The sequence below is a fragment of the Mastacembelus armatus genome, chromosome 2 (assembly GCF_900324485.2).
Source record: "Mastacembelus armatus chromosome 2, fMasArm1.2, whole genome shotgun sequence".
In the NCBI taxonomy this organism is placed as follows: Eukaryota; Metazoa; Chordata; class Actinopteri; order Synbranchiformes; family Mastacembelidae; genus Mastacembelus; species Mastacembelus armatus.
The window spans coordinates 6,656,857-6,680,725 of NC_046634.1; the positions used below are offsets into that span (position 1 = coordinate 6,656,857).

At 39.4% G+C, this 23,869-nt stretch overlaps 2 protein-coding genes across 7 annotated transcripts; one reads left to right on the forward strand and one right to left on the reverse strand.

The window, feature by feature from the left end:
- The first annotated feature begins 1,926 nt into the window (after nucleotides 1-1,926).
- On the forward strand, nucleotides 1,927-16,408 carry LOC113127422 (ATP-dependent RNA helicase DDX3X-like). 5 transcript variants are annotated; one of them, XM_026301959.1, is made up of 20 exons: nucleotides 1,927-2,232; nucleotides 4,035-4,086; nucleotides 4,286-4,333; nucleotides 4,537-4,596; nucleotides 4,785-4,991; nucleotides 5,380-5,500; nucleotides 5,623-5,733; nucleotides 6,058-6,157; nucleotides 6,248-6,383; nucleotides 6,465-6,562; nucleotides 6,682-6,780; nucleotides 6,884-7,044; nucleotides 7,200-7,344; nucleotides 7,500-7,644; nucleotides 8,333-8,383; nucleotides 9,445-9,626; nucleotides 9,713-9,830; nucleotides 9,929-10,082; nucleotides 10,206-10,330; nucleotides 10,426-16,408. In XM_026301959.1, exons 1-20 carry the CDS (start codon nucleotides 2,188-2,190, stop codon nucleotides 10,503-10,505), a joined length of 2,238 nt encoding a protein of 745 aa, XP_026157744.1. In that variant the 5' UTR covers nucleotides 1,927-2,187; the 3' UTR covers nucleotides 10,506-16,408. The 5 variants fall into 5 exon arrangements, with proteins under 5 accessions (XP_026157744.1, XP_026157747.1, XP_026157746.1 ...); XM_026301962.1 differs by having other exon boundaries at nucleotides 5,398-5,500; XM_026301961.1 differs by having other exon boundaries at nucleotides 4,540-4,596.
- Nucleotides 16,409-18,367: 1,959 nt separating this feature from the next.
- Nucleotides 18,368-23,693, reverse strand: tgds (TDP-glucose 4,6-dehydratase). Of its 2 annotated transcripts, none has more exons than XM_026301966.1 (12): nucleotides 23,485-23,693; nucleotides 21,775-21,841; nucleotides 21,489-21,557; nucleotides 21,130-21,220; nucleotides 20,899-21,047; nucleotides 20,708-20,806; nucleotides 20,220-20,279; nucleotides 19,794-19,837; nucleotides 19,521-19,626; nucleotides 19,339-19,394; nucleotides 19,143-19,240; nucleotides 18,368-18,988 (listed from the first exon to the last, which is right to left on the reverse strand). In XM_026301966.1, the coding sequence occupies exons 1-12, from the start codon at nucleotides 23,535-23,537 to the stop codon at nucleotides 18,894-18,896; spliced, it is 987 nt and encodes a 328-aa protein (XP_026157751.1). In that variant the 5' UTR covers nucleotides 23,538-23,693; the 3' UTR covers nucleotides 18,368-18,893. The 2 variants fall into 2 exon arrangements, with proteins under 2 accessions (XP_026157751.1, XP_026157750.1); XM_026301965.1 differs by having other exon boundaries at nucleotides 19,521-19,686.
- Nucleotides 23,694-23,869: the final 176 nt, after the last annotated feature.

A 23,869-nucleotide genomic window follows, 5' to 3' on the forward strand; every position in this document is an offset into this window, starting at 1 on the left:
AATGATGTTTAGAATCTGGTTTATGCAAGAGAAACAGATTAGACAATAACTTGACTGACTTACCTAAATGTGGCTATTATGAGGAATGATCAGTCGTCTTTCCACATTTGACTGTAGAGAATTTTTGTCTTTTTTGCACAATAAAAATATAATGATAGAACAACCCAGATTATTTTCTGCCGATCACTTTGTACCAAAATTAATATTTCATTGGCCTTAAATAGTGTAAACAGATGTACTTTGAGTTTAGTGCTAACTAGCAATTGTTAAAAAGCAACAACAATCTTTCAACAACCTCACTGTCTTGTTAATACAGCATTTCAGTGATTTCACAAGACATTTAAAAACAAAGTGCACAAAACTGAAAGAGAAGATGTAAAGGAAGGTAGAATTTTTACCCCTGAATATAGTGAGAATCCCCCACACACTTCCTGTGCTGCAAGACAGTATCATCTTTTAATTAATCTTTCCCTGCCTGGTAAACAGTCCCATCTTTCAAACTTCATACCACTGCTAAATGTTCGTGGTCTAAGCAGAAAAATTGAATTGTCTGGTTGTGAAAAATAATGCACTCATTCCTGCAACTTATTTATTTTGTAAGATGCACTCATTACCGGCTGCTGTGAAAGTATTGTGCTTTAATTATTCACTGATAATATAATTTGTGATTTTTAATGTCATTTAATGCAGCACAAGAAGGTCCAGAAAAAATGTCTAAGTAAAAGTTATGCTTGACAGCAGAAGTCAAGGACATGCCCCAGTCGAGCAGCTCAGGATTTGTAAGGTAGTCTTCACACACTCTGTTAAGAAACCGCAAAAAGCAAACATGCCCCCTGCATAGAAGAAAGTCAGACCAGGAGTGGAAAATTACTGGATACAGTTATCCTAAACAACAGATTTTTTCTGTCTTCTGTGTTTTGAGTTTCATAATCCTACACCACTGGCTGCTGCACAGTTTGGGTGTTTTCAGTAAATCTTACTGTGTTCATAAATTGAAAGGTGCAATCATCAGCCAAGATAGGAAACCTTCACAAAGAATAAAGATGCACAGATAGGAAAACTGGCTTGTGCAGAAATACTACTGTCATCAAACAGCAGTATTTTATCGAATACTTAATCAAAAATACGACGTACCAAAGTATCTACATAGTAAAAATCAGACTTTAGCTAAATGTCTTAGACATTTTGATATTCAACCCGTTCTGTCTGATATCATATATGCAAATCATTGGACTACAACTACAGATTGGATGTAATCCAATTGCATTTACACTGTCTGAATCCCCCTCAAACTGATATTTTCCAGGAAATATCTTGGAAATAATTAAGTTACTCTAAAATGAGAACCTTCAGACACAAGAGCACATTAGGTATCACATTATATTTATAAGTTTTTCTCAAAGCAAACAATAAATGGGGTTTGCAACACAATGAACTAGATGTGTATAACCTTCTTTGGCCTTTGTTTAAAAATACTTTTTTAAACCAAATGTAATTTAAAAATGAACAGAAAACTCAGGAATAGAACAATCTACATTGTGATGTACTGAGATGCATGGTATTATTTCTTACAGTGACGATATCGCGATATGTTATGATGAAATTCTCGCGGTGTCTGGATTAATAATGTCTGTCAAGTCAGCTGTCCTCTGGAAGTCAAGAAATTGAGCTGCACTTAAAATAAAGTACATGCACTAGCGTTTAATGGATATCCCTTCAAAACAGACTTTTGATTTTCATTTCATTAATTTTCACATACAAATATATTTCTGAAGTTATATTAATCCAACGATACGCGTTATTTATATTTATAAAGTTTGAATTACGTGCATGTCCAGCAAAACTATTACATTGATCGTGTTTGTTGAAGGGCTTTTATTTTGGAGTTACCGGATGTTGATCATATATTCTTCAGGCTCGCTTTCCTGGCGCATCACGGCTTCACCTCAGCTTCAGCTGAAGAACAACCCGACATCAGCTGAGTTTGCACGAAGTCTAGTCTTTCTAGCTTAAATTCAGGAATTCTTCATCACGTAATATTCACCAAGTTGTCAGACGAAGGCGATGAAATAACTGTCATCTGCCGTAACCACAGAAACGGTGTAGAAACGAAGGAGAAAAACACTGACCCGGCAAACAAAGAGGTCCTTTTTCAACGACAATATTTTTCCTCCATATTCTCTAGTTATGAGTCATGTGGCCGTCGAAAGTGCCCACGGTCTAGAGCAGCAGGTGAGTTTAATGTGTGTTTCAGCGATAGTTGATGAAAAGTCTTATAACCGTGAGGAGAAACGTTAGCTTGCCGGCTAGTATGAAAACACTGCTAAAGCTATGCTAGCGTGCTAGCTAGCGTTGGGTGCGCTTCATTTTTACACGCACGACTGAAGTGGCTGTGGGGGGAGGCGGGGCATGCGAACAGAAAAGCATTTTGGTATTTCTGTTGTATGAATGTCGGGTTTTTATCTAAGTGTAATTCGTAAAAAAGGTGAAATTAGTAAAGTTTGTGACAGCTAGCATGCACTGCTACGCACTACACTTTACTGAAGCAGTGATATAATCATGACGCTCGAGTTGTGCCGGCTACTCTCCCCTGTGAACATATGAAACGCACCCAACAACTATTATATTCACTGCGTTTGTCTTGCAGCGTGATACAATAATAAAAAGGGGATGCTGGGATGGAGTTAGCGGGACTGACGCACAAATTATGTGACGTTTGACAGTTTAGCCGACGGGCTTTCAGACAGTACGAAAATTGCACAGTTTCCATGCTTATCTTTACTGCGTCCCGCTTAAAAAAGATGGTTTTATCTGCGTCACCAGCGGCACAGGAGCTGCGTCTGACTGGTCAGACAGTTGGATAGCAACACTAAGTACTGCATGTTCTCAGTTGAGTTTTGGAAAGGTCTAAGTAGAAAAATGTGATGGATGGATAAAGACCTAATTTAAACCAAGTACATATATCTCCCATGATGCAAAAAGGCTGCATTTGGAAGGACTGGAGAAATTAAAATCCAAAGTTGTTCTCTCAACAGCACTGAGGTTAGGGAAAGCTGCAAGCACCAGTGCTGTCTGCTTTGCTGACATCACCAGAACAGGATTTCTGCATGTTGAGGTTCAGACATTTTCCAAACTAGTGTGCAGAGTTAGCTGCTGAAATGTGAAATGCTATAACTGAGTTTTTCTGTTTATTTTTGGACTGTTTAACTTTCATCTACTAGCAGTGAACAAAGCTTACACATTTCTTTATATGATTGGTGTATAAAAATACAGTTTGCTCTAGTTTTCAAGTAGAAAGCTGATTTTGGTGACACCTTCTGTAAGTAGCAGCATTCTGCAGCGTGAAACACAAGCAGAAACCTGGCAAGTCCTTCAATCAAAACCCTGGTTTTTATTTTCCATCATCAAAACCTCTACAGTGCGGTTTAATGTTCCATAAATGTTTCCAGAATTTTATACACGTGGCTGTTAGCTCTTATTTCAACTCACATTGAGTTTCCATGCATCTGTTTTCATTTGCATTTTCCCTTTATACAGGGAAACCCTGAAATGATGTGCAAAAGTGTTGACCTGGGTGGGAAAAAAGAAGTTACACTAAAGATATTTCCAAATAATGGGATGTTGTTGGGCCTGCATTCAATTTGTCCTGTGGCAGCCACTGAAAAATAAAAGTCCAGAAAACAGAAACATCACTCTGTGTGTAGACTGCACACAGATGAATTCATAAGAATAACAAATGTATCATATGGGAAGAAGCAATTAAATGTCACCATTTACCAGAGTTATGGGACATTTACTGGGGTTCTTTTAATAATACAGTCTGTATACTGTAGAGGAAATGCATTAGGATTAGATGAAGGGATTGATTTTCTTTTCAAATTTGCAGAACATGGATAGAAACATAACTCAGTTACAGTAAAGTTGCAGTTCAAAGTTTGAGCTGTTGGTTGTTAACCAGTGAACGTGCACAGATCCATCCTCCAGTTTGTTCTGCTGTTAACGATTGAATGTGTTTGTTGTTTCTGTTTCTCCAGCTCGCTGTCCTAGACTTGAGCGCAGCAGACGGACAAGGTGGAGGCACAAGCAGTAAGCTCAAAAGTTTAAACATTTTAAGTAAAATTTAAAAAAAACAAAACACCTTGATAAGATTGGAGATGTCAAAAAGACACTAAATAATGAAGTGGGTTTCAGATAATAAATGACTTACTTAGATTGTGTATGATTATTCAGACTGAGAAGTCTAAAGAAAGAAACTGATGCTAATGTTGCCCTTCTGTGCCTGCAGGACGATACATTCCTCCACATTTACGGAACAAAGACGCTTCCAAAAATGGTGGGTAGCATCAAATTAAAGTTGGTCTTTGAAGTAATGGTTGTATTCAGTACTGCTCATCTAAATGAACAATGTGAATCCTCAAATGCATCCCAGCAGCATTACGGCTAACAATAGAACTACTATTGGTCACAAACTCCAAAGATACCAAATGCCGTTTATTTTTGATAAAAACAATAAGTGAATCATTTGTTTCCATCTAGCAGGAAACGCCTTTGCTGCTGGTCGACAAGGTGGCTACACCATGGCGCCTCCAACCAACTGTAAGTTCCTCTCTGAACTTCTACCAAACTCACTCATTTATCTGTAGGCAGACTTGTGTTGGTGGCATATGAGTAGCAGCAGCCTTCTCATTGTTAAGAGTTGAAAATATATGTAACAATAAATGATGTGTAGCAAATATTCAAAAAGTAAAATCTGAAATGATTAATTGTCCTTTCTTCCCCTGTAGATGGTTGGGATGGTGGGCGCGCTAATTTTGTTAATGGCTACCATGACAACCGGATGACTGGCACCCCCTTTAACCGGGGTCCGCCTCGCATGGAGCGGGGCAGAGGCGGTGTTGGAGGAGGTGGTTATCGTGGCAACAGGGGAGGAGGATCCTTCAACCCCATCAATCCAGCACAGCCAATGGGATTTACTGGCTATGAAAATAAAGGTGAGCTTCAGCTTGACTGCAACTAATGTAATTTTCATCCACACGGTGTACATCTGTGTAGATTATAATCTGCTCCTGAACTGAGAAATTAATATTTGTGCTAAGAAATGCAGTAAAACGTTGATCTTAAAGCTGTTCAAATGTACTCGGACATATATTTTTTTATTTGAAAAATCATTGCATGAACCATCAAATTAGCAATTAAATCTAAAGGTTGAAAAAAGAAACTTAAAGCTACTGCTAACCATTACTTAAAAACTTTAAAGGCAATAGATTTTGTTTGTTTTTTAAAAAAAAGGTCCTTAAGAGTCAGAGTGATCCTAAACCCTTAAAATGAAATGTTATTATAGCACTATATGTATAAAACAGTCTTCTTACAGCCTAATAGTGCTTATTCTCCTGTCAGATGCAGGCAGCTGGAGCACTGCAAAGGATACCTATAACAGTTTTGGCAACAACCGAGGGAAGTCTGCGTTCTTCAATGACAGAGGGAATTCCAGTAGAGGGAGGTAAGCGGAGGAAACACACATGCACACACCTGAACAACTGCTGTTACAGAACTTACCTCTTCCTTTATTCTTTTGTCTCAACTCCTACTCTTGGATCATCACTGTCTTTGTGTTCTGCTCAGGTTTGAGCATGGTGGGTTTGGTGGTGGAGGAGGAAACAGCCGCTGGGTTGAGGAGCCCAGAGATGATGGAGATTGGTCTAAGCCGACACCACGAAATGAACGCCTTGAACAGTGAGTCTGTGCTTATACTCATCATCAGAAGTGTACTCCGGACAGGGACAGTTTGATAATTTAATAAGATGTGCAGGGAGATTAGGGAATCTGTTATGCTTTTAAAATTTGTGCAGTGTATAAAACAAAAATGTTGCTGTAAAGTAAAGAAAAAACAGTATCAGTATTACATGGATGTTATACCCAAAAAAAAACAAACATGAGTAGAAACAAATGGAAGTCATGGAGTTTGGTTCTTATTTGTTTCAATGTAAAATTATAGCAAAGTATTGGATGCAGCTGTGGACTCACCAGCACTGTTTGTCCTGTTTTGCTGATGTGTAGTGAGTTGTTCTCTGGCAGTAACACTGGAATTAACTTTGAGAAATATGATGACATTCCTGTTGAGGCCACAGGACAGAACTGCCCTCGCCACATCGAGAGTGTAAGCTGCTGTTGCCAATATTATGTATTGACTGTGTCATTGCTTGACTCTGCACTTACAAATGTATGCACTTGTGTTTATGCTTTGTAGTTCCAAGATGTAGACATGGGTGAGATTGTTATGGGTAACATTGCTCTAAGTCGCTACACCAGACCAACCCCTGTGCAGAAATATGCCATTCCTATTGTTAAGTCAAAGAGAGATCTCATGGCCTGCGCACAGACAGGTATGAAAGAAAAACACACATAATTTACTAATAATGCCCTGAAATGACAGATGCACATGGAGGTTGACTTTTTTCCCGTAGGTTCTGGGAAGACTGCAGCATTCTTGCTGCCGATTCTCAGCCAGATCTATACTGATGGGCCAGGAGAAGCTCTTAATGCAGCCAAAGCCTCTGGACAGGTAAGTGCAGAATCAAAGGCACTCCATTTAACATGGAGTCCAGGCAGCTGCTCCTTCCTGTGAATTCTTGACCTTACTGAGCTAATCCTCTGCTTTGCGGTGTTGTCATTGTATTGCAGGAGAATGGGAAGTATGGGCGGCGTAAGCAGTACCCCATCTCTCTGGTACTGGCTCCAACCAGAGAGCTGGCCCTGCAGATATATGATGAAGCCAGGAAGGTATATTTACACATACACACACATGAGCTTGAAGCCCCCTTCTCCGAAACTGATAAACATTTATTCATGTATTTCTTAAATTTTCTTCTTGTGATCATGACAGTTTTCCTACCGGTCCAGAGTGCGCCCCTGTGTGGTGTATGGAGGAGCAGACATTGGCCAGCAGATAAGAGATCTGGAGCGAGGCTGCCACCTGTTGGTGGCCACACCAGGAAGACTGGTGGACATGATGGAGAGGGGAAAGATTGGATTGGACCACTGCAAGTAAGCTGCGGACAGGAGGAGAGAGTGAAGGATAATTGTGGATTTTTTTTTTTTTTTTTTTCTGTGCTATTGGTCTTTTCTAATGAGATACTTTTATTTAACTCTATCTTATTAAGGTGAGGGCTTTAGCCTCCTATGTGTCTTCTTCACTTCAGGTACCTGGTCCTGGATGAGGCAGATCGTATGCTTGACATGGGTTTTGAACCACAGATAAGACGCATTGTTGAACAAGACACCATGCCACATAAAGGCGTCAGACAAACCATGATGTTCAGTGCTACCTTTCCTAAAGAGATCCAGGCATGTTTGCAGTAACTCCTTCGTTCCTCACATCAGTTTGTTTTCTTCCATAGTCACAAATGACAAAGCAGAGCTTACTCCTCAGTGGTTCTAAGCGTTCATGTTGCTATCAATGTAAGGTAAATTCGAAATCACACCATCTGCTCCTCCTGCAGATCCTGGCCAGGGATTTCTTGGAGGAGTACATCTTCCTGGCAGTGGGCAGAGTGGGTTCCACCTCAGAGAACATCACTCAGAAAGTAGTGTGGGTAGAGGAGAGTGATAAGAGGTCTTTTCTCCTGGACCTGCTCAGTGCTACAGGTGAGAGAGTCACACAGCAATATTTTATAACCTTCATGTGTGTCCTAATAATGCTGGTCTGCAACACATAGAACATAAACTGTATCCAGAGTTGAATTTTCTACATCCCTGTTGAGCTACTGCAACACATCTACACTCAGAAACCAGCTTTGGTTTTCCTTGTCCTTTTGCCATTATCATTTTCTCATCTTCACATTTCAGCCAACTCATTATGTTTGTCCTGTGTTTAGCACAACATGATGCCAATCAACACTTGTCTCTCCACCTTTAAGAAACATTTATAAAAAGTCTCAAATAGTTCTGTATACATTTATTTCCAGGTAGCATCAAAAGTGGTTGAAAAATTCCAGTTTGGGCTTTTCTAACACGCTGATGCCCAAAATAAAATCACTCTACATTTTGTCTTTCTGAGAATAAACAAGAGCCCAGCAGGGTTTATAGATGACATTTCATTCAGTTATATTTGTCCAGGCTTCAGGAAATAAATGATGATGATGATTCTGTAAGAATAAATGTCATCACTACCCTGTGGATATTTCCTGTTCTTTCATTTCCTACAGTAAAAGCCCGTTTAATTACACAATTGTGAATTGGATAGAAAAACAAACTTTAAACATACAAAGTTGCTTTTTATCTGGTGATTGAGTGCAGTTTACATGTTGGTGGTTTGGTGTGGTTTTATCTCAAGTCATTCCCAGCGAGGTAAAGGACAATACTGGAGACAACATAGAGAAACCTGGTAAGATCCTCAACCAAGAAACTTGTATCCATCGTTCCATCTTTTGACATATTTTGCTTGCCTTTATTTTCTCAGTGGGTTTAGAATCCTTTTAGTCTTATTTTTTTGTTCTGTTTCCCATTTCATAGGTCAGGTTTGCTCAGCTCAAACCAAACATGAGTGCATTTTAGTGACTTTCTATGTACAGTATGTTGCTGTTGTGTCTTCATGTCAGAACCAAAGCCATGATGGAGAGAGTATATTTATGTTGTAGACAGTAAAGAGGTGGATATAAATGTGAGTCAATGGCCTAGACTTTTATAATCAAGGGGAAATGTACATGTAAAACTGACCGAACTCTTTCCATTAGTGGCTTTAGTCACAGAGCTGCTGCTATTTTGTTTGTGATTATTTTTTCTATTCACACTGCACCCTCTGCTGCTGTTGCATTATTCTGTTCACAGAAAATACCAATTGTAATGTGATGTAAACAGTTATTTAAGGTGCATGTTATTGATAATGATGTATTACACCACAGTCTGAAACAGCCTTATCAGTAGTCAGTCAACCTACTACTAAGGCTGAACAAGTTTCCTCAGTCACTGGTATGATTTATATACATGAAGTATTTTTATTTTCAGATTTGAATTATGATGCAGCACATTTTACTAGTTTCTTTAAAAAAAAAAAAAAGGCGAATACACATTTAAGAAATAGTAAGATGGTGAATTACTCAATTGTCAGGTTTTGACATTAAGGATTTTTGAGTTTTGCAGCTGTAAGAATCCAGCTGTTTATCTCTAAGACCATTGTAGTGTTTCTTTTATGTTTTCCATGTAAATTAATCTTCTCCACGTGACCCTCTGACTGACGTCTCTACATGTGTGGATTATAATTTAAAATCAAACCCAGTGGCTCTCATTCATAAAACCAGTGACTACTGTTTTCCAGTATTCAGAATGAGTCATGGAAGAACCCTGCAGCTGCTTAGAATCCTGTTTGTGTTATGAATTCAATGACCACTACCATTATCTATTCACCTTTCATTACTAACCTTGTGTGTCTTTTCTTTCAATGACCAGGTAAGGACTCGTTGACTTTGGTTTTTGTGGAGACCAAGAAAGGCGCAGATGCTTTGGAGGACTTCCTGTATCGAGAGGGTTATGCCTGCACGAGTATCCATGGTGACCGCTCCCAGAGAGATCGTGAGGAGGCCCTGAACCAATTCAGATCGGGAAAATGCCCCATTCTAGTTGCAACAGCGGTCAGTGACTTCAAATCCTGTTACAAACAATTATCTACTTACAGTTTTATGTATTTTTTAAAGTTTGTGCTGTTGTACATACTCAGGTAGCAGCTCGGGGTCTGGATATCTCCAACGTGAAACATGTTATTAACTTTGACCTACCCAGTGACATAGAGGAGTATGTTCACCGTATTGGACGTACAGGGCGGGTTGGAAACCTGGGTAAGACGACAACTGAAGTCAGTCAGTGATGTGTTACATGATTTAAATTACAGTGGGTTTTAGTGCTGCTCTTATTTACTGTTGATTTCCACCTGTAGGGCTAGCCACATCATTCTTTAATGATAAGAATGGTAACATCACTAAAGACCTGCTGGACATCCTGGTAGAAGCCAAGCAGGAGGTTCCCTCCTGGCTTGAGAGCCTGGCCTATGAACATCAGCATAAGAGCAGCAATAGGGGACGCTCTAAGAGGTACTAATTCATAGCCTTTTATTCTGTAGATGTGGGCGTCTGTGTTTTTCTATCAATGTGTAAACATTTAAAGAGAATGCAGTGAAGTACAGTCCCTGTTTGAAATAAACTGCTTGATTACAGGTTCTCTGGTGGTTTTGGAGCACGTGATTATCGCCAGACAGCCGCTGGAGGCAACACTGGAGGGTTTGGAGGACGTGGAGGTCGTAACCAGACAGGACATGGGGGAACCCGTGGCTTTGGAGGAGGTGAGGATTTGGTCTTTAGTTATAACTGAAGTGTTTGATTTAAACTCTTTTTATTTTACCTTTGAGTTTTCTCATCTTTTTTCCATCCTTTTTAGGTGGTTTTGGTAATTTCTACACCAGTGATGGCTATGGAGGCAACTACTCACACTCTCAAGTTGACTGGTGGGGCAACTAGGTTCCAGTATCCCTCTTCAGTCATCTCTCTCTCTTCTTCTCACTCATCCTCCTTCCTTTCTCCACACTGTTGCCTGCACTCCATCTGTCTCCAGCCCTTCATTCAGCTCCAGAACCCACATGCATGTTACTAATCTATTTATACTCTTTTATATACCCTTCCTTTCATCCCTATGCATTAAGATCCTTTAATTCCTCTGTAGATTTTCTCCATTTTCATCTGTATGTTTTGATTTCTTACTGATAATTCTCACCTCTTAAAATAGGACACAATTTGAAAGAATTATTCAATTTTGGTTGTTTATTTTCAATACTAGTCACAGATTTACTTGTTAACTTCTAGCTAGTAACATCCTTTGGGTTCAGTGAGGACATTTCAAACTGTCAAACCAAAAAATAATGAACTAAAAAAAATCTTAAGTGTTGTTTAAGACAGATTAACACATACGATTTACAGAATGTGGACTTCTCCAAAAGCATATTTTTCACTTCAGATTTGTGTTTTGGCTTCATTGTGTGTCTGTCTGTATTCACCCAAAGCCAGCCAGCCTCCCTGTGTACCTTCACATGTCGAATTTGTATGTAATGCATGGCCGTGTTGTAAATCACTGGCCAAAATGTTTTTAAAAATACAGCACAGAGATGGGACATCTAATCTGAGCAAAATGTCTTCAGGTGAAATCATAAATGGGAACTGGCTAAGATCTTCTCCGCTTATATGGCAGATAGATAAAAGGTGTCACAATTGTTTTCTATTCTCCACCTTTTTAAAACATAATGAAGTACTGAGGTCAGGATGAAGACATGAAGGATAAGGCTGGATAAGCTCAAAATGCCAAGTCATGGCTGGGACACAAACAGACACTGTGGCCCGTTAGTAATGATGCTATCAAACAGTCTTAACTCTTGAGGTTGTTACACAAAGCATTTTTTTTTTTTTTTAACAAAACACAGTGTAGGATCCTTTATTTCTGTACTGTGCCTTTAGGAATTTGAACTTTGTCTCTTTCTTTATTTTCATTGCCATATACTTAACTGGCTACAAGTATTGGATGACTGTGACTAAAAAGTGTGTATTTAATGTCATGTATGGGTTTAAACATGTTTCTCCTTATTTCTGTTTGGAAGGAAACAAACTAGGCTTGAACTAAATCAAACCTTGGCACTAACAAAATATGTATATCAATATAAACTTCGATGAGGAAACTCAAAGCTGTTCCTTATCGGCCTATTTTAAGGTCTCGGATGAGCTGATTCCCAAAAGTATACTACCAGTGAAACTATATTTATATATGCCCTAAGTTTGTCGAAAATATGACTTTTTTTTAAAAAAGAAAAGTTATTGGGTATTAAGAATAAAAACAGAGCTCTTGGGGCCGTGAGCAGAGATAACAGCAGTGGTTTTAGACTTTTGGGAAACAGAAATCTTCTCATTGACCTGTATGTCACATGTACAGCTCTCACTTGAGCTTGAGTTTGGATTTATCAAAGCCATTGTGTCACTAACTGTTGGGTCATTTGATATCAGTAACAGCCACTGATAGAGAATTTGGTGTAGCCCTGAATTTGGTGTAGCTTTTACGCTGCTTCTTCTGCTTTTACCATTCACATACATGGTTGTTCATGGAGACATGTTCCTCATAACTTACTGTGTTGAGAAGTCACAGTCTGATGATGTTTTAGGTCATATTAGATTGATGCCAATTAATAAAATCGTTACCGTTTTATCCTACATGTCAGACATATATTTGGCAAAAGTTGGTTTTTGGTGTCTCCCAGTGAATAATTGACGTTTCCATACAGGCTGCAAGTTTAGCAATATCGATCAATACACTTATCTATGATATCTAATGGCAAAAACTATTGGCAAAAGCTGGGCCTCTTGCACGTGTAACCACATTCTGCAGTGATGTCAGAGCAATGCTACAACACTTAAGTGTAAAAAAAACAGCTACCAAATTTTGTTAATGGCTGTGGCTGTGCGACTGACTCTTAGTGGCACCATGCTCTTTGGAAAATGGCTCCTGTTCCACCACAAAATTAAAACCCTTGTCTGCCAAAAGCTTCTTTCAAGGAGATACACAACCAAAACGCTGTAAGAGTTCAAATTGTTCTTGCTCACTCTATCCTGGAGAGTTACATGAAGAGTCTTCTCTAAAATAAGACATTCCTGTTTATTTGTTAGGTCTTTAAATCTGTTGAAGTCAGGGATTAAAGTCAAGAATTGGATGAGCTAACCTAACGCATTTCAACAGGCACCCCTGAGGCTTAAGGAGGATTTAATGCCAAACCTCCACAGCACATTTTAGCCTTGTCCAGTGTTACTGTGCTATGATCAAATGTAAACAGGCACAATTACCGATGTGACCATAGCTGGGGACTGCCAGGGAAAAGACATTGCTGGATTATCAGTTGGAGGTTCAAGATTCTGCCAAACTCTATAATGCAAATATAATGCAAATATGATGCCATCTTTTTTTGTTTTTTTAGCCCTCATCTAACCTTCACTCCTGCTCAATCGGTATGTACTTTTCCTTTCTGCTTTTCTTTAATGGTTGTAAAGAAGACAGTTCTCCTGTTGCAATATGACAAAGAATGGAAGTATTTCCAAATCTACACAAGATTTTAGCTCAGCTTTAGACAGTGCACACCAGCAGTTTATACTGCAGGTCAAAAGCACCTGTATTTTTCTACCGAAACCCACAGCTACGTCACTTTCTTAACACTGATGGCATCAGTTATCTAGAAAAGCAGCAATTTAAGCACATTTGCTCACTGAATTGGCAATGATGCTGCTTATTCGCCTTTTGTCTGTGTAACACCTCAACTGCCACAAAGAAGGTGACATGGCCGGTGTTGCGTGGAACTTGAGCCCCCAGTTTAGTATTGATCAGAATGTTTAGTATTGATCAGAATGTTAAAAACTAAATCTAGCTTGGCATAGCACAGTAAGATACAGGACAGATAGTGTGCTGGTGGAAAAGTGGCATAACAGATCAGATCTTTGACTACAATGTTAATTTTGTGACATAATCAGTGCCTGATATATATTGAGTTGCTTTGTTATGGAACCAGGCTACAAAGGGCATTAGACCTGCACAGGATGTTCATGTTTCATCCCACCCCCACTGGGCATTTGGACAGTTCAGTGGAAAAGGTCCGATCCTGTCAGCTAGCAGCAGAATACGCCAAAAAACACTCTGTTGCTACCTGGTGATGAAAATTTCAATCAGGGTTTCAGTTTTGTTTGTTTACATGAACAGTTATAGTGAAATACACAATGTTATAGTTTAACTCTTTAAATCAGAAAGAGAATAATGTCCACTGAAAAGAATGTGAAATAACTTGACGTGTATTAGATTACATTTGATCAATGTTGACCCAGGCAGTGTGTGATGCACTTTGTTCAATGGGCAATTAGACTCTTTAGAGAGGGTTTTTAGAGAAAACTTGTTTACACAGGCAAAAACCCATAAGAGGAAATAATTTACAAATTAATTCTCACAAGGCAGATTCCCTCAAATTGCCCACTGGCTCTGACAGTTGACAATGAGGGCCCAGTATAACAAAACATATGCAAGTGTTGTTGTTTTTTGGTCAAGGAGTTAAAAATGCCGAGAAAATCAATACAATTCAACATCAGACTTTAGTTATGTTAGACCTCTAAGTTTTCCCATGTTGCATTTTTTTATTCCTTTTAGACAGATGTCGTGTTTGGGTCAGTATTCAAATCTTTTTCCCTTAAAGCCAGTTCGTAAGAAGGTTCAGAAACATGGTAGGATTTTACAGTTTTTGAAGCGTTTCGGGTGGAGTAATGCTGGAGGATTCAAGCAGACACCAGGTCACGTACAAAATGTACAACCTGGATTTTTCTTTAGTCAGAGAAATAGGTTCAGTGGGATAATATATATTTTTCTTTTTGCTGATGTTTACATGTGGTTCATCTCTAGCACAACTCATTCAACTTGTTGCTGCTTCAATTTGCAGTCTAATTCAGGCTAAACAGCAGAGTAACGGTTGAACAGAACTGTATCTGAGGTGACCCATGGATGATTTTAGCACCTATTAACCAATCACTCCAATTTGTAGACACTTAATTTCTCCTGCAGCAATGGTGAATAGTCTCCATGTGAGATTTATTCAACTGTTAAGTATGAAGGAATAACCAGCGGGAAGATCAGGAACAGGGCAGTATGTTGAAAGTCTCATTGCAATGACAATCAATGACCAAGGATTTACCTAAGTTACTTTACACACCAACAGAACTCATTTAAGTTGCACTTTTTAATAGTCCTCGGGACACCTTACATATAGAAGTTTTTTTTTTTTTTAAGGAGCTGTTTTCTGGGCAGTGATTGTCACATTTTAAATTTGCACATATGGTACCACATGTCCTCCACACTCTGAATACGTTAATTTACAGAGCAGTGTCCCCAAATCCTCACATTGTGATAGTTTTGAACCTGTTTGGAGTTGAAGTACTTTGGGTAGCATTAGGCAGAGTCTACTCTTAAATACTGACTAATACAATGTTAATGCTTTATTGAACTGTCAGCTGACACTGTTGTGTGTTCCCTGTGTAAGAGGAGACATTGTCAGCAATTATTACTTGAATTGATCCCTGTTGCAGAACACAAACTTAGCATGCAGCTAGTGCAGTCTCTTGTGTAAAACAAAATAATTGTCTTTAATAAGGACATTGTGTCAGAAAATAGACTTGAATGAATCTGGTTGTGTACTTGTTGCAGTGCCTTCTAACAGCCACTAGGGGGCAGAAAGTATACCCCTTAATAAATGTAGGAAATGTTCATGTAATACAAGATCTGAGCATATAGTTAACTGCTGGAAGTCTAGATAGGAATTTCTGATCTGTGAGTTGTACAGCAGGGAGTCATGAAAGGCCAAACTTCAGTTTACCTCACTTTTCATCTTGTTTATAGAACAATCTTTTCAAGTAGTGTTTAGAGTGCACACATAAATATGCAATGTATTTAGGTCTTTTTCTAAGACTGATTATGTCTGTCACCTGTATTTACCTTTGAACTGTGTTGAAGCAACACTCAATTACCACTGTGCCCCAGACTCCTGCCCAACCTTATCACAATGCCTCCTGGTCAGTGAACTTCGACGTTCAATAGTAGTAGATTAATTGACATGAGTTACTTGTGGCTTTCACTTAGCTGTCACTGGGATTCATAAGTTTTACTGGGACTGTTTTGTGTCTGTGCTCAGTTTGAACTAAAGCACAGAAGCGAAATCAGTCCAAAGTCTGTGTGCAGTGCCTTGAAATGACTGAATCACTGACTCACAAAGACTGAGATGTGTTGGTTAGGGCTGGGTATTTTTCAATACAAATGTAAAATCTACACTACTGTATAAAAGAAAGTAATTGCATTATGCAGTACTGTGTATGTATGTGACATGTCTGCATAGTCATTCATCCCAGAGTGGCACACAGGTGTGCATGCGTCCACTCATAGTGAAAATACACTGCGTCAAGCACTATGTCAGTGTTTAACACCTGCTGTGTAATTGATGGCATATTTGGAAAGAGTTCACTGACAAATGACATGTGGCCTTTGGTTTTTAGCTCCGTCTTTAGCACTGGTTGGCAAAGGCTAGCTTGCCAGACTAAGACGGTGAACATGGTAGACATTAACGTTGTCATTGTGAGCGTATTGGCGTGTAGCAGAGCCTGACACTGCTGTTCTCATGGCTAAGGATGCTTTTGCTGTTAGTCTTCCCGTTCGTGCCCTCATGCATGTGTTCTGGAGTTAAATAACTTGAGTCTCAATAGTTTGGAATATCAGCTTTATTATTTAAAAGTAGAGGTTGCTTTGTTTTAAACTTTTTCTTTGGGGGAAAAAAAATCAGCACTTTAGTTTCTGAATAATTTAAAAAAAACCTTTTGATGCCTTAAAATCCAGGTTGGTACCCAGCCCTAACGGAGCGGGTAGTGGAGCTGGTTACTCTATACAACATTACCATGGCAACATGACAGTGTCGCCATGTCGAATGGTTGTGCATCACTATGGTAACTTACCAGCAGTAGCTCTTTGGTTGTCAGTGAACAGTTAATGGTGCTATGCTCCCATTGCTGCGGCCTGCAGGCCCCTGTGTTGTAGAAAGACTCCAGATCCCACTGAGTTTTACAGTTAATCAGTTTAATGGTGAACTAAAGTCTTTTGTAGCAGATGTCTTTCAAAACCTCCAAGAGGTATGTATGGGTGAGTGATTGAGGTGTAGTAGAGTCAAGTGTCAGAGAAAGAGATGATTCACAGTTTTGTGTGTGTGTGTGTGTGTGTGTGTCTGTCTGTCTGTCTGTCTGTCTGTGTGTCTGTGTGTGTGTTGTATGGAAAGGTTCTTCCAGTTATGAAACTGCTTTTCTGGGGGCGGGGGGTGGGAGGGGTTTACGAGTTGGAGTTCTAGTTGAGAGCAACCATAGGATTCTCAAGTCTACTTTTGCTGCTAGTTTGTGTAATTTAACAAGCATTTTTGAGAAGTATTTATTTTTATAAGCCTAATACAAAAGTTGATATTTTACAGAGTGACTTGGCCAAAAGACAGTAAACAAAAACACTGGCACTTGAATGTTGAATGTCATTGGTATGAGTGTAAATTTCTATTTTTCTGGGGTAGTGTGAGCTTTTTAATGTTAAAGATGCAGCATGTAGGGGTTTCTCTTTGTATATGTCACTGTAATTAGCTTTGATTCTTCACAAAAACTAAAAGGATTTAAAAATAACTAAAACTGTCACTGGTACCAAAATTTTGCACCCATGTCCAAGGCCACTACAATGGTACCTACATCATGTTTCAGTCCTTTCCCCGCACACTTCTTTTGTACTGTCCAGCTCCAAATGCAACATTGCTTCATCTTATACTACAGCAGGTTATTTATTTATTTTATTCTTTATAAAGAAAGCAAAAGCACCCACCTTCCACTTGTTACAGGTTTTTGTTTTTGATGCCAAATTTGACAACTGTAGATGAATGTGTATGTAGTGTAACATGAGGCTATATATTATATAAAGCACTGACAGTTGTATTACAGTTAAGGTGACTGTGACATATTAAGAGAAACAGCCTACATGGGTTACCTTTAAAGTCGCATTGGACTCAGTATCAGACCCATAAACCTGTTTGTGCACAGGTTCCATTGGCAGTAATGATTATCAACCATAAACAGCCATTTTTAATTGGCAAACAAATTTGAGACAGTACCACTACATATGCCAAGGTTTGGATTAAAAAAAAAAACATAACATTATGATCAAAGACCATTTTGTAAAAAAGTACAAAAAGCAACTGTCCAGAATCTCTCCAAGTCTCTTTTTAGTTTTGGGTTTTTATTTTAATTTTAGTCTTTACACTTTTCCTTCCTGTAATGCCCTTATTGTGAATGTCAAGTGGCAGTCTTTTAAAAGTTTTCATCACACAGAATAAACTGTGGTTCTATTGCTATGTTGTTGTGATTTGCATATTTTTGGGCATCAGTGTGTTAATACTGTCACATGGGAGCTACTGGCCAATCAGAAATGGAGGATCCATTTCCAGGGTTAAAAGAAAATGTAGTCCTAATTTTGAATGATTGCTGTTTAGCGATTGAATTGCTTTGAAAACAAGCTCTGTGTTGTCACCATTCCTGACTGGCCAGACGTCTGTGTGGACACACCGCAGCACTGGCCTGGTAGTTAGTATTTGCTTTATGTATTAGTTTAGCAGTTGTGCACGAAGAGGAGCACTGCACGATGAGAAAAAAAACTGTGCATCTATTCTGATTTTACCACAAATAAAGGTTTGGATTTGCAGATGTAACTAGCCTTTTCTCCGTTTCTTCCTTTTTGTAAAGATAAGCACTGATACTTTAACAATACATTTATTGTCAGTTAATACATTCAACATGATCAGAAAAATACATTTCTTTAGTGTGTGTAAAACAAACCCGACTGACTGATGACCTGTCGTACTCTTAACTTTTCATGGAACTTTTGTATTTCTGTATAACCCTGCAGAGTAAGGTTGAGTCTTAAACCTTTAGACAACGTGCATAAAAATCGATCCTGCCCAGGTTGAGACCATATCTACTAAATCGGTAATTAACATCAAAAAGATAAAGTGCTTTCATTTCCAGGTGAAACTTCTCTTTGGTAGAAGGAAGGCTCTGCCTTCCTATTGGTCCAGTGATCATTTAGAAACAGCTGAGAAAAATAAATTAATCTGTACAGTCAGATGTTTACTAATGTGTTTGATAATTGTTTTAGCTGTAAAGCATATTGGTATCAAATTTCAACACAACAGGAAATACTTGGCATAAAAAAGGGTAACAATAAATGTGTTGCAATTAACTGCATCCTGTCAATCAAGCTGCAGGCTCTGCTGAGGCCACCTATGTCTTAGTAACTTCTTCAAGCTTGCTTCTGATTTGTCCTTGGTCCTCAACTGCTTCGGACCAGAAGCCTGGGTTCTCTTGGTACCATTTGACTGTATGACAAGCACAAAAAATTATAAAAATTAAATCAGACATTTCAGTATATCGAGATGTTTTACATTCCCGTGTGTGTGTGTGTGTGTGTGTGTGTGTGTGTGTGTGTGTGTGTGTGTGTGTGTGTGTGTGTACACGTGTGTACACGTGTACCAGTCTGTCTGATGCCTTCAGCCCAGGACACCTCAGCTCTCCAGCCCAGCTGCTGCAGCTTCTCACATGTGATGGGGTAGCGCAGGTCGACCCGCGGCCTACAGAGCATCAGTGCATTCAGATGTTTATGTAGTTATGACGCCAAATGAAGATCATTCAACATGTTTATAATTTGTTAAACTGGCTTATCACTCACCTGTCAGGCACAAATTCAAGCCAGTTGTTTACCTCAGAGTCTGGCACGTTTTTCACCTAGAACAGACCCAAGCTCTGTTTTCATACATGTTTAATAGACTTTTCTTTGACACACAGGATTATTTGGCACATCTGCTCTCAGCTGCTTTGAGTGTGAATTATGGAAACATATCCTTAACCCACCATTTTAACAAGCTGCCTGGCCAGTTGCATGATGGGAATCTCACAGCTTGTCCCAACATTGTAAATTTCTCCCACAGTCCCTTTCTCCAGAAGTAGCAGGAAAGCACTGATGGCGTCATCAACAAACAAGAAATGGCGGGATTTGGGGAGGGTTCCCTGGATGGTGCTGCAGCACAGAGGAGTAAGAGAAACTACATTCAGTCTGCACCATTTTTCTCTTCATGTGCTATGTCAAACAATTTTCTGAAGCTCCAAAATAAAATTCAGACCTACCATTTCTTGTTCATTTGCAGGAGAGTGAGAAACCTTGGAATGACCTGAAAGATCAGATGATGATTAATAATCTGAAAGGCCACTGGAGATGATAAAGTGATGGGTCACTGTGCTCACTGCTGTTTAAATGTGCATTTAAAACAGCAAAATTGGCTCTGTTCTGTCAGGTAGAAGAATAATGAGCACAAATGGCGACTGTTCAGTCTGTTCAAACAATGAACATGTTTTTTTTTTTTGGTTTTTTTTTATTTCATATATGCAGCACAGCATAGATGCTACCTGATGATCCACCTCTTGAATCAGACACAAACCTGATAAAAGCAGGTAAGAGTTAGTACTCCAGTGTTTCTTAGTCCTGTGCATCAATGTCTTGCAATCAGCTTAAAGATGATTACATTTAGCAGCAGTGTTGTTGTGATACTGTACCTTCTCAGTGTACTGTCTTGGCCCATAGATGTTGTTGCTCCTGGTAATGATGATGGGAAACTGGAAATAGACAGAGCAGTATTTAACTTTCAATGACAAACAAAACCTGGATTGTTGTATCTTTAGATTTACTGTCCAATCAGATTGAAGTCTAGCTTTAAGATAAAATTACTTCAAATGACAAACACTGAACATTTCCAGTCAGACATCCTGTAGTTAGCCACAGCCCTGAACCTAGAAAGTGTTCATTTGTAGGGACATATAGTTGTACAGTATCTACTAAAGCAAATGTGATTAAAGCTGATTGTTTTTGTGTCTTACTGTTTACAGCAATCGGAGCATGGCATGAAATATAGGTACATTTTGTTATGACTAAACAATCATTTTTGCTTTTTGTCTGTGTTTCAACTTAATGTCTCAGAATTGAAGCAATGCATCAGTTTGTAATCAGCCTAATTTATAACATAATTCTGTGTGTGTGTGTGTACCTTATATTTGTCCCAGTAGGATCTGACCAGGTACTCTGCAGCTGCTTTCGTGGCAGAATATGGGTTGTTGGGTCTCACAGAATTGTTCTCATCAAACACCTGCAGAGAACAAATGACCAGTATCCAGGTCAGTAAATGACCCCCAAACTCCACATATTCACCAAACGGTCCATCAAACGCTACTCACTGACCTTGTCCAGACTGGCTCCGTACACTTCATCAGTGCTGACATAGATGAAGCGTTGTGGCTGGTGTCTGGCCTGATGTGCAGCTCCCAGTAAGACTCTGGTTCCATCAATGTTAACAAGCTGGAAACTGGATGGAGACTGAAATGATGATTCTGCAGGAACAGACATCAGTGTGTGAGAATGAAAAACAGGTCTGCAGGCAGATACACAGATAGTGCTGCTGCTGCTGCTCACCAACGTGTGTTTTGGCTGCCAGGTGAAAGATCACATCGATGTGTTCTGTGTTGAAAATGTGGTTTAGCAGCCGCGGATTACACACATCTCCCTGTAGAAGACAAAAATAGTTTTAAAATATTATACTACTAGCTATTGTACATGGTTAATACAATTAATAGTACAATGTCACTGTTGCCAAAAATACTTAAGCTAAACCTTTTGTTACTGCCTGTAGCGAAATGTTCTTGTATAAATGTATTACAGAAGATAAAAGTTTACAATTTATTTGAAAACATTTGTTTTTTTAGACAGCAGACCAGCCAGCTGCTCCCAGAAGTTATCTTTATTTGTAAAGACTGTAATACAGCAACTCTTACCCTGATAAATGTGTAGTTTGCTTTGTCTTCGATGCTCTCCAGACTCCTCGGGCTACAGCAGTAATCCAGCTGGAAAGAAAGGCAATAAGAGATGCTGATGCTGCAGCACTTTAAGCTTAATACATGTCTGTCTGGAAATGTATATTTGCTATGGATTGAACTGAGGAAAAAATACTGAAATGTGACAGTAGGTCCACACTGGAATATGTACAGCTGCTTATTTATGTATTCATTTGTAGGTAATAACAGCAGCCCTGCCACACACCAACATACATTGAAAACTTACATTATCCAGGTTAATTATTCTCCATTCTGGGTGTTTGTTGACCAGTGCACACACTAGATGGGAGCCACTGGAAAGAGAGAGAGATAAAACTTTAAAAAGTCATTAAGAAATGTAGTTATTAGGGGTACTTATAATAATTACTAAGTTGTAGTTCACCACAAAGCCTTGTTGACAGGTGCATTAAATCACCTTACAGTAAATTAAAGCAGCATGCATTAATAAATGAAGCCCACGACAGGCAGCTACATTAAAACGCTGCTTACATCTTAATGCTCATGTATTATATAACTTCTTTTCCTTTGGGCTGCTCCCTTCAGGGGTCGCCACAGCCAATCATCTGCCTCCATTTAACCCTATCCTCTGTATCCTCCTCACCCACACCAACTATCCTCATGTCCTCCTTCACTACATCCAAGAACCTCCTCTTTGGTCTTCCTCTAGGCCTCCTTCCTGGCAGCTCTAACCTCAGCATCCTTTTACCAATGTATTCACTGTCCCTGCTCTGAACATGTCCAAACCATCTCAATCTGGCTTCCCTGGCTTTTTCTCCAAACCATCTAACATGAGCTGTCCCTCTGATGTCCTCATTCCTGATCCTATCCATCCTCGTCACTCCCAGAGAGAACCTCAACATCTTCAGCTCTGCTACCTCCAGCTCTGCCTCCTGTCTTTTTCTCAGTGCCACTGTCTCTAAACCAGACAACATTGCTGGTCTCACCACTGTGTTGTACATCCTTTCCTTTCATTCACATCACACCCGACACTTTTCTCCACCCGTTCCAACCTGCTTGCACATGTATCTTCACTTCTTCACACCTCACCACTGTCTTGTACACCTTTCCTTTCATTTTTGCTGACAGTCTTTTGTCACATATCACACCCAACACTTTTCTCCACCCGTTCAAACCTGCTTGCACACGTATCTTCACTTCTTTAGCACACCTCACCACTCTCTTACAGCTCTCATACATGTCCTGCACCACTTGCACAACATACTTCTCTGATACTCCAGACTTCCTCATACAAAACCACAGCTCCTCTCTCAGCACCCTGTCATACGCTTTTTCCAAATCTACAAAGACACAATGCAGCTCCTTCTGGCCTTCTCTGTACTTCTCCATCAGCATTCTCAAAGCAAATATTGCATCTATGGTTCTCTTTCTTGGCATGAAACCATACTGCTGCTCACAAATGTTCACTTCTGACCTCAGCCTAGCCTCCACTACTCTTTCCCATAACTTCATTGTGTGACTCATCAGCTTTATTCCTCTGTAGTTTCCACAACTCTACACATCTCCCTTGTTCTTAAAGATGGGCACCAGTACACTTCACCTACATTCCTCAGGCATCCTCTCTCTCTCCAAGATCTTGTTAAGTAGCCCAGTCAAAAACTCTACTGCCACCTCTCCTAAACACTTCCATACCTCCACAGGTATGTCGTATGTCATGTATTATGTAACTAAGTCGTTTGTCATGTATTATATAACTAGTATGCTAATAACTAGTATTTCTGTATTATTTAACTAGTATGCTAATATTCCATATTTAAGAGCTGATTTCATCCCAATGGTAATGTACGTGTTTGAAAATTCATAATTCACCAGTGGCTTAAACTAAGTTTGGTATAATTTTAATAGATATAGTTTGGATTTAGTGACGGGAAGACACGAACATTTAACATCTTAACCCGGAATCGCAAAATGAACTCACATGAATCCAGAGCCTCCAGTCACCAAAACAGTCCTGTTAAAGTCCATCGTCATTACATTTCATGTACCAGCGTAACGATAAAACATGGTTTGTAGTCTCTTGTTATCCCGCCTGTACTTTAACTAACGTGTAATACACAAATACTCTCTTCTTTCTCATTACAATACACGCTTTGTGCAGTTGACGACACTTTGGCTTTGTTTACGACAGTGTTGACACGTTGAAAGTGGGCGGGACATTTAGCGCAAGTTGTCAGGGTACTGCTCTCTAATTGGTTGTCCTGCTTGACGTTTCGAGGAAGTGCTTTTTGATTGGGCGAATCGCAACGCAAACGATCAAGCGAGCTGCAATGGACCGATAACGACCGGATGTCTTTTTTAGTAGA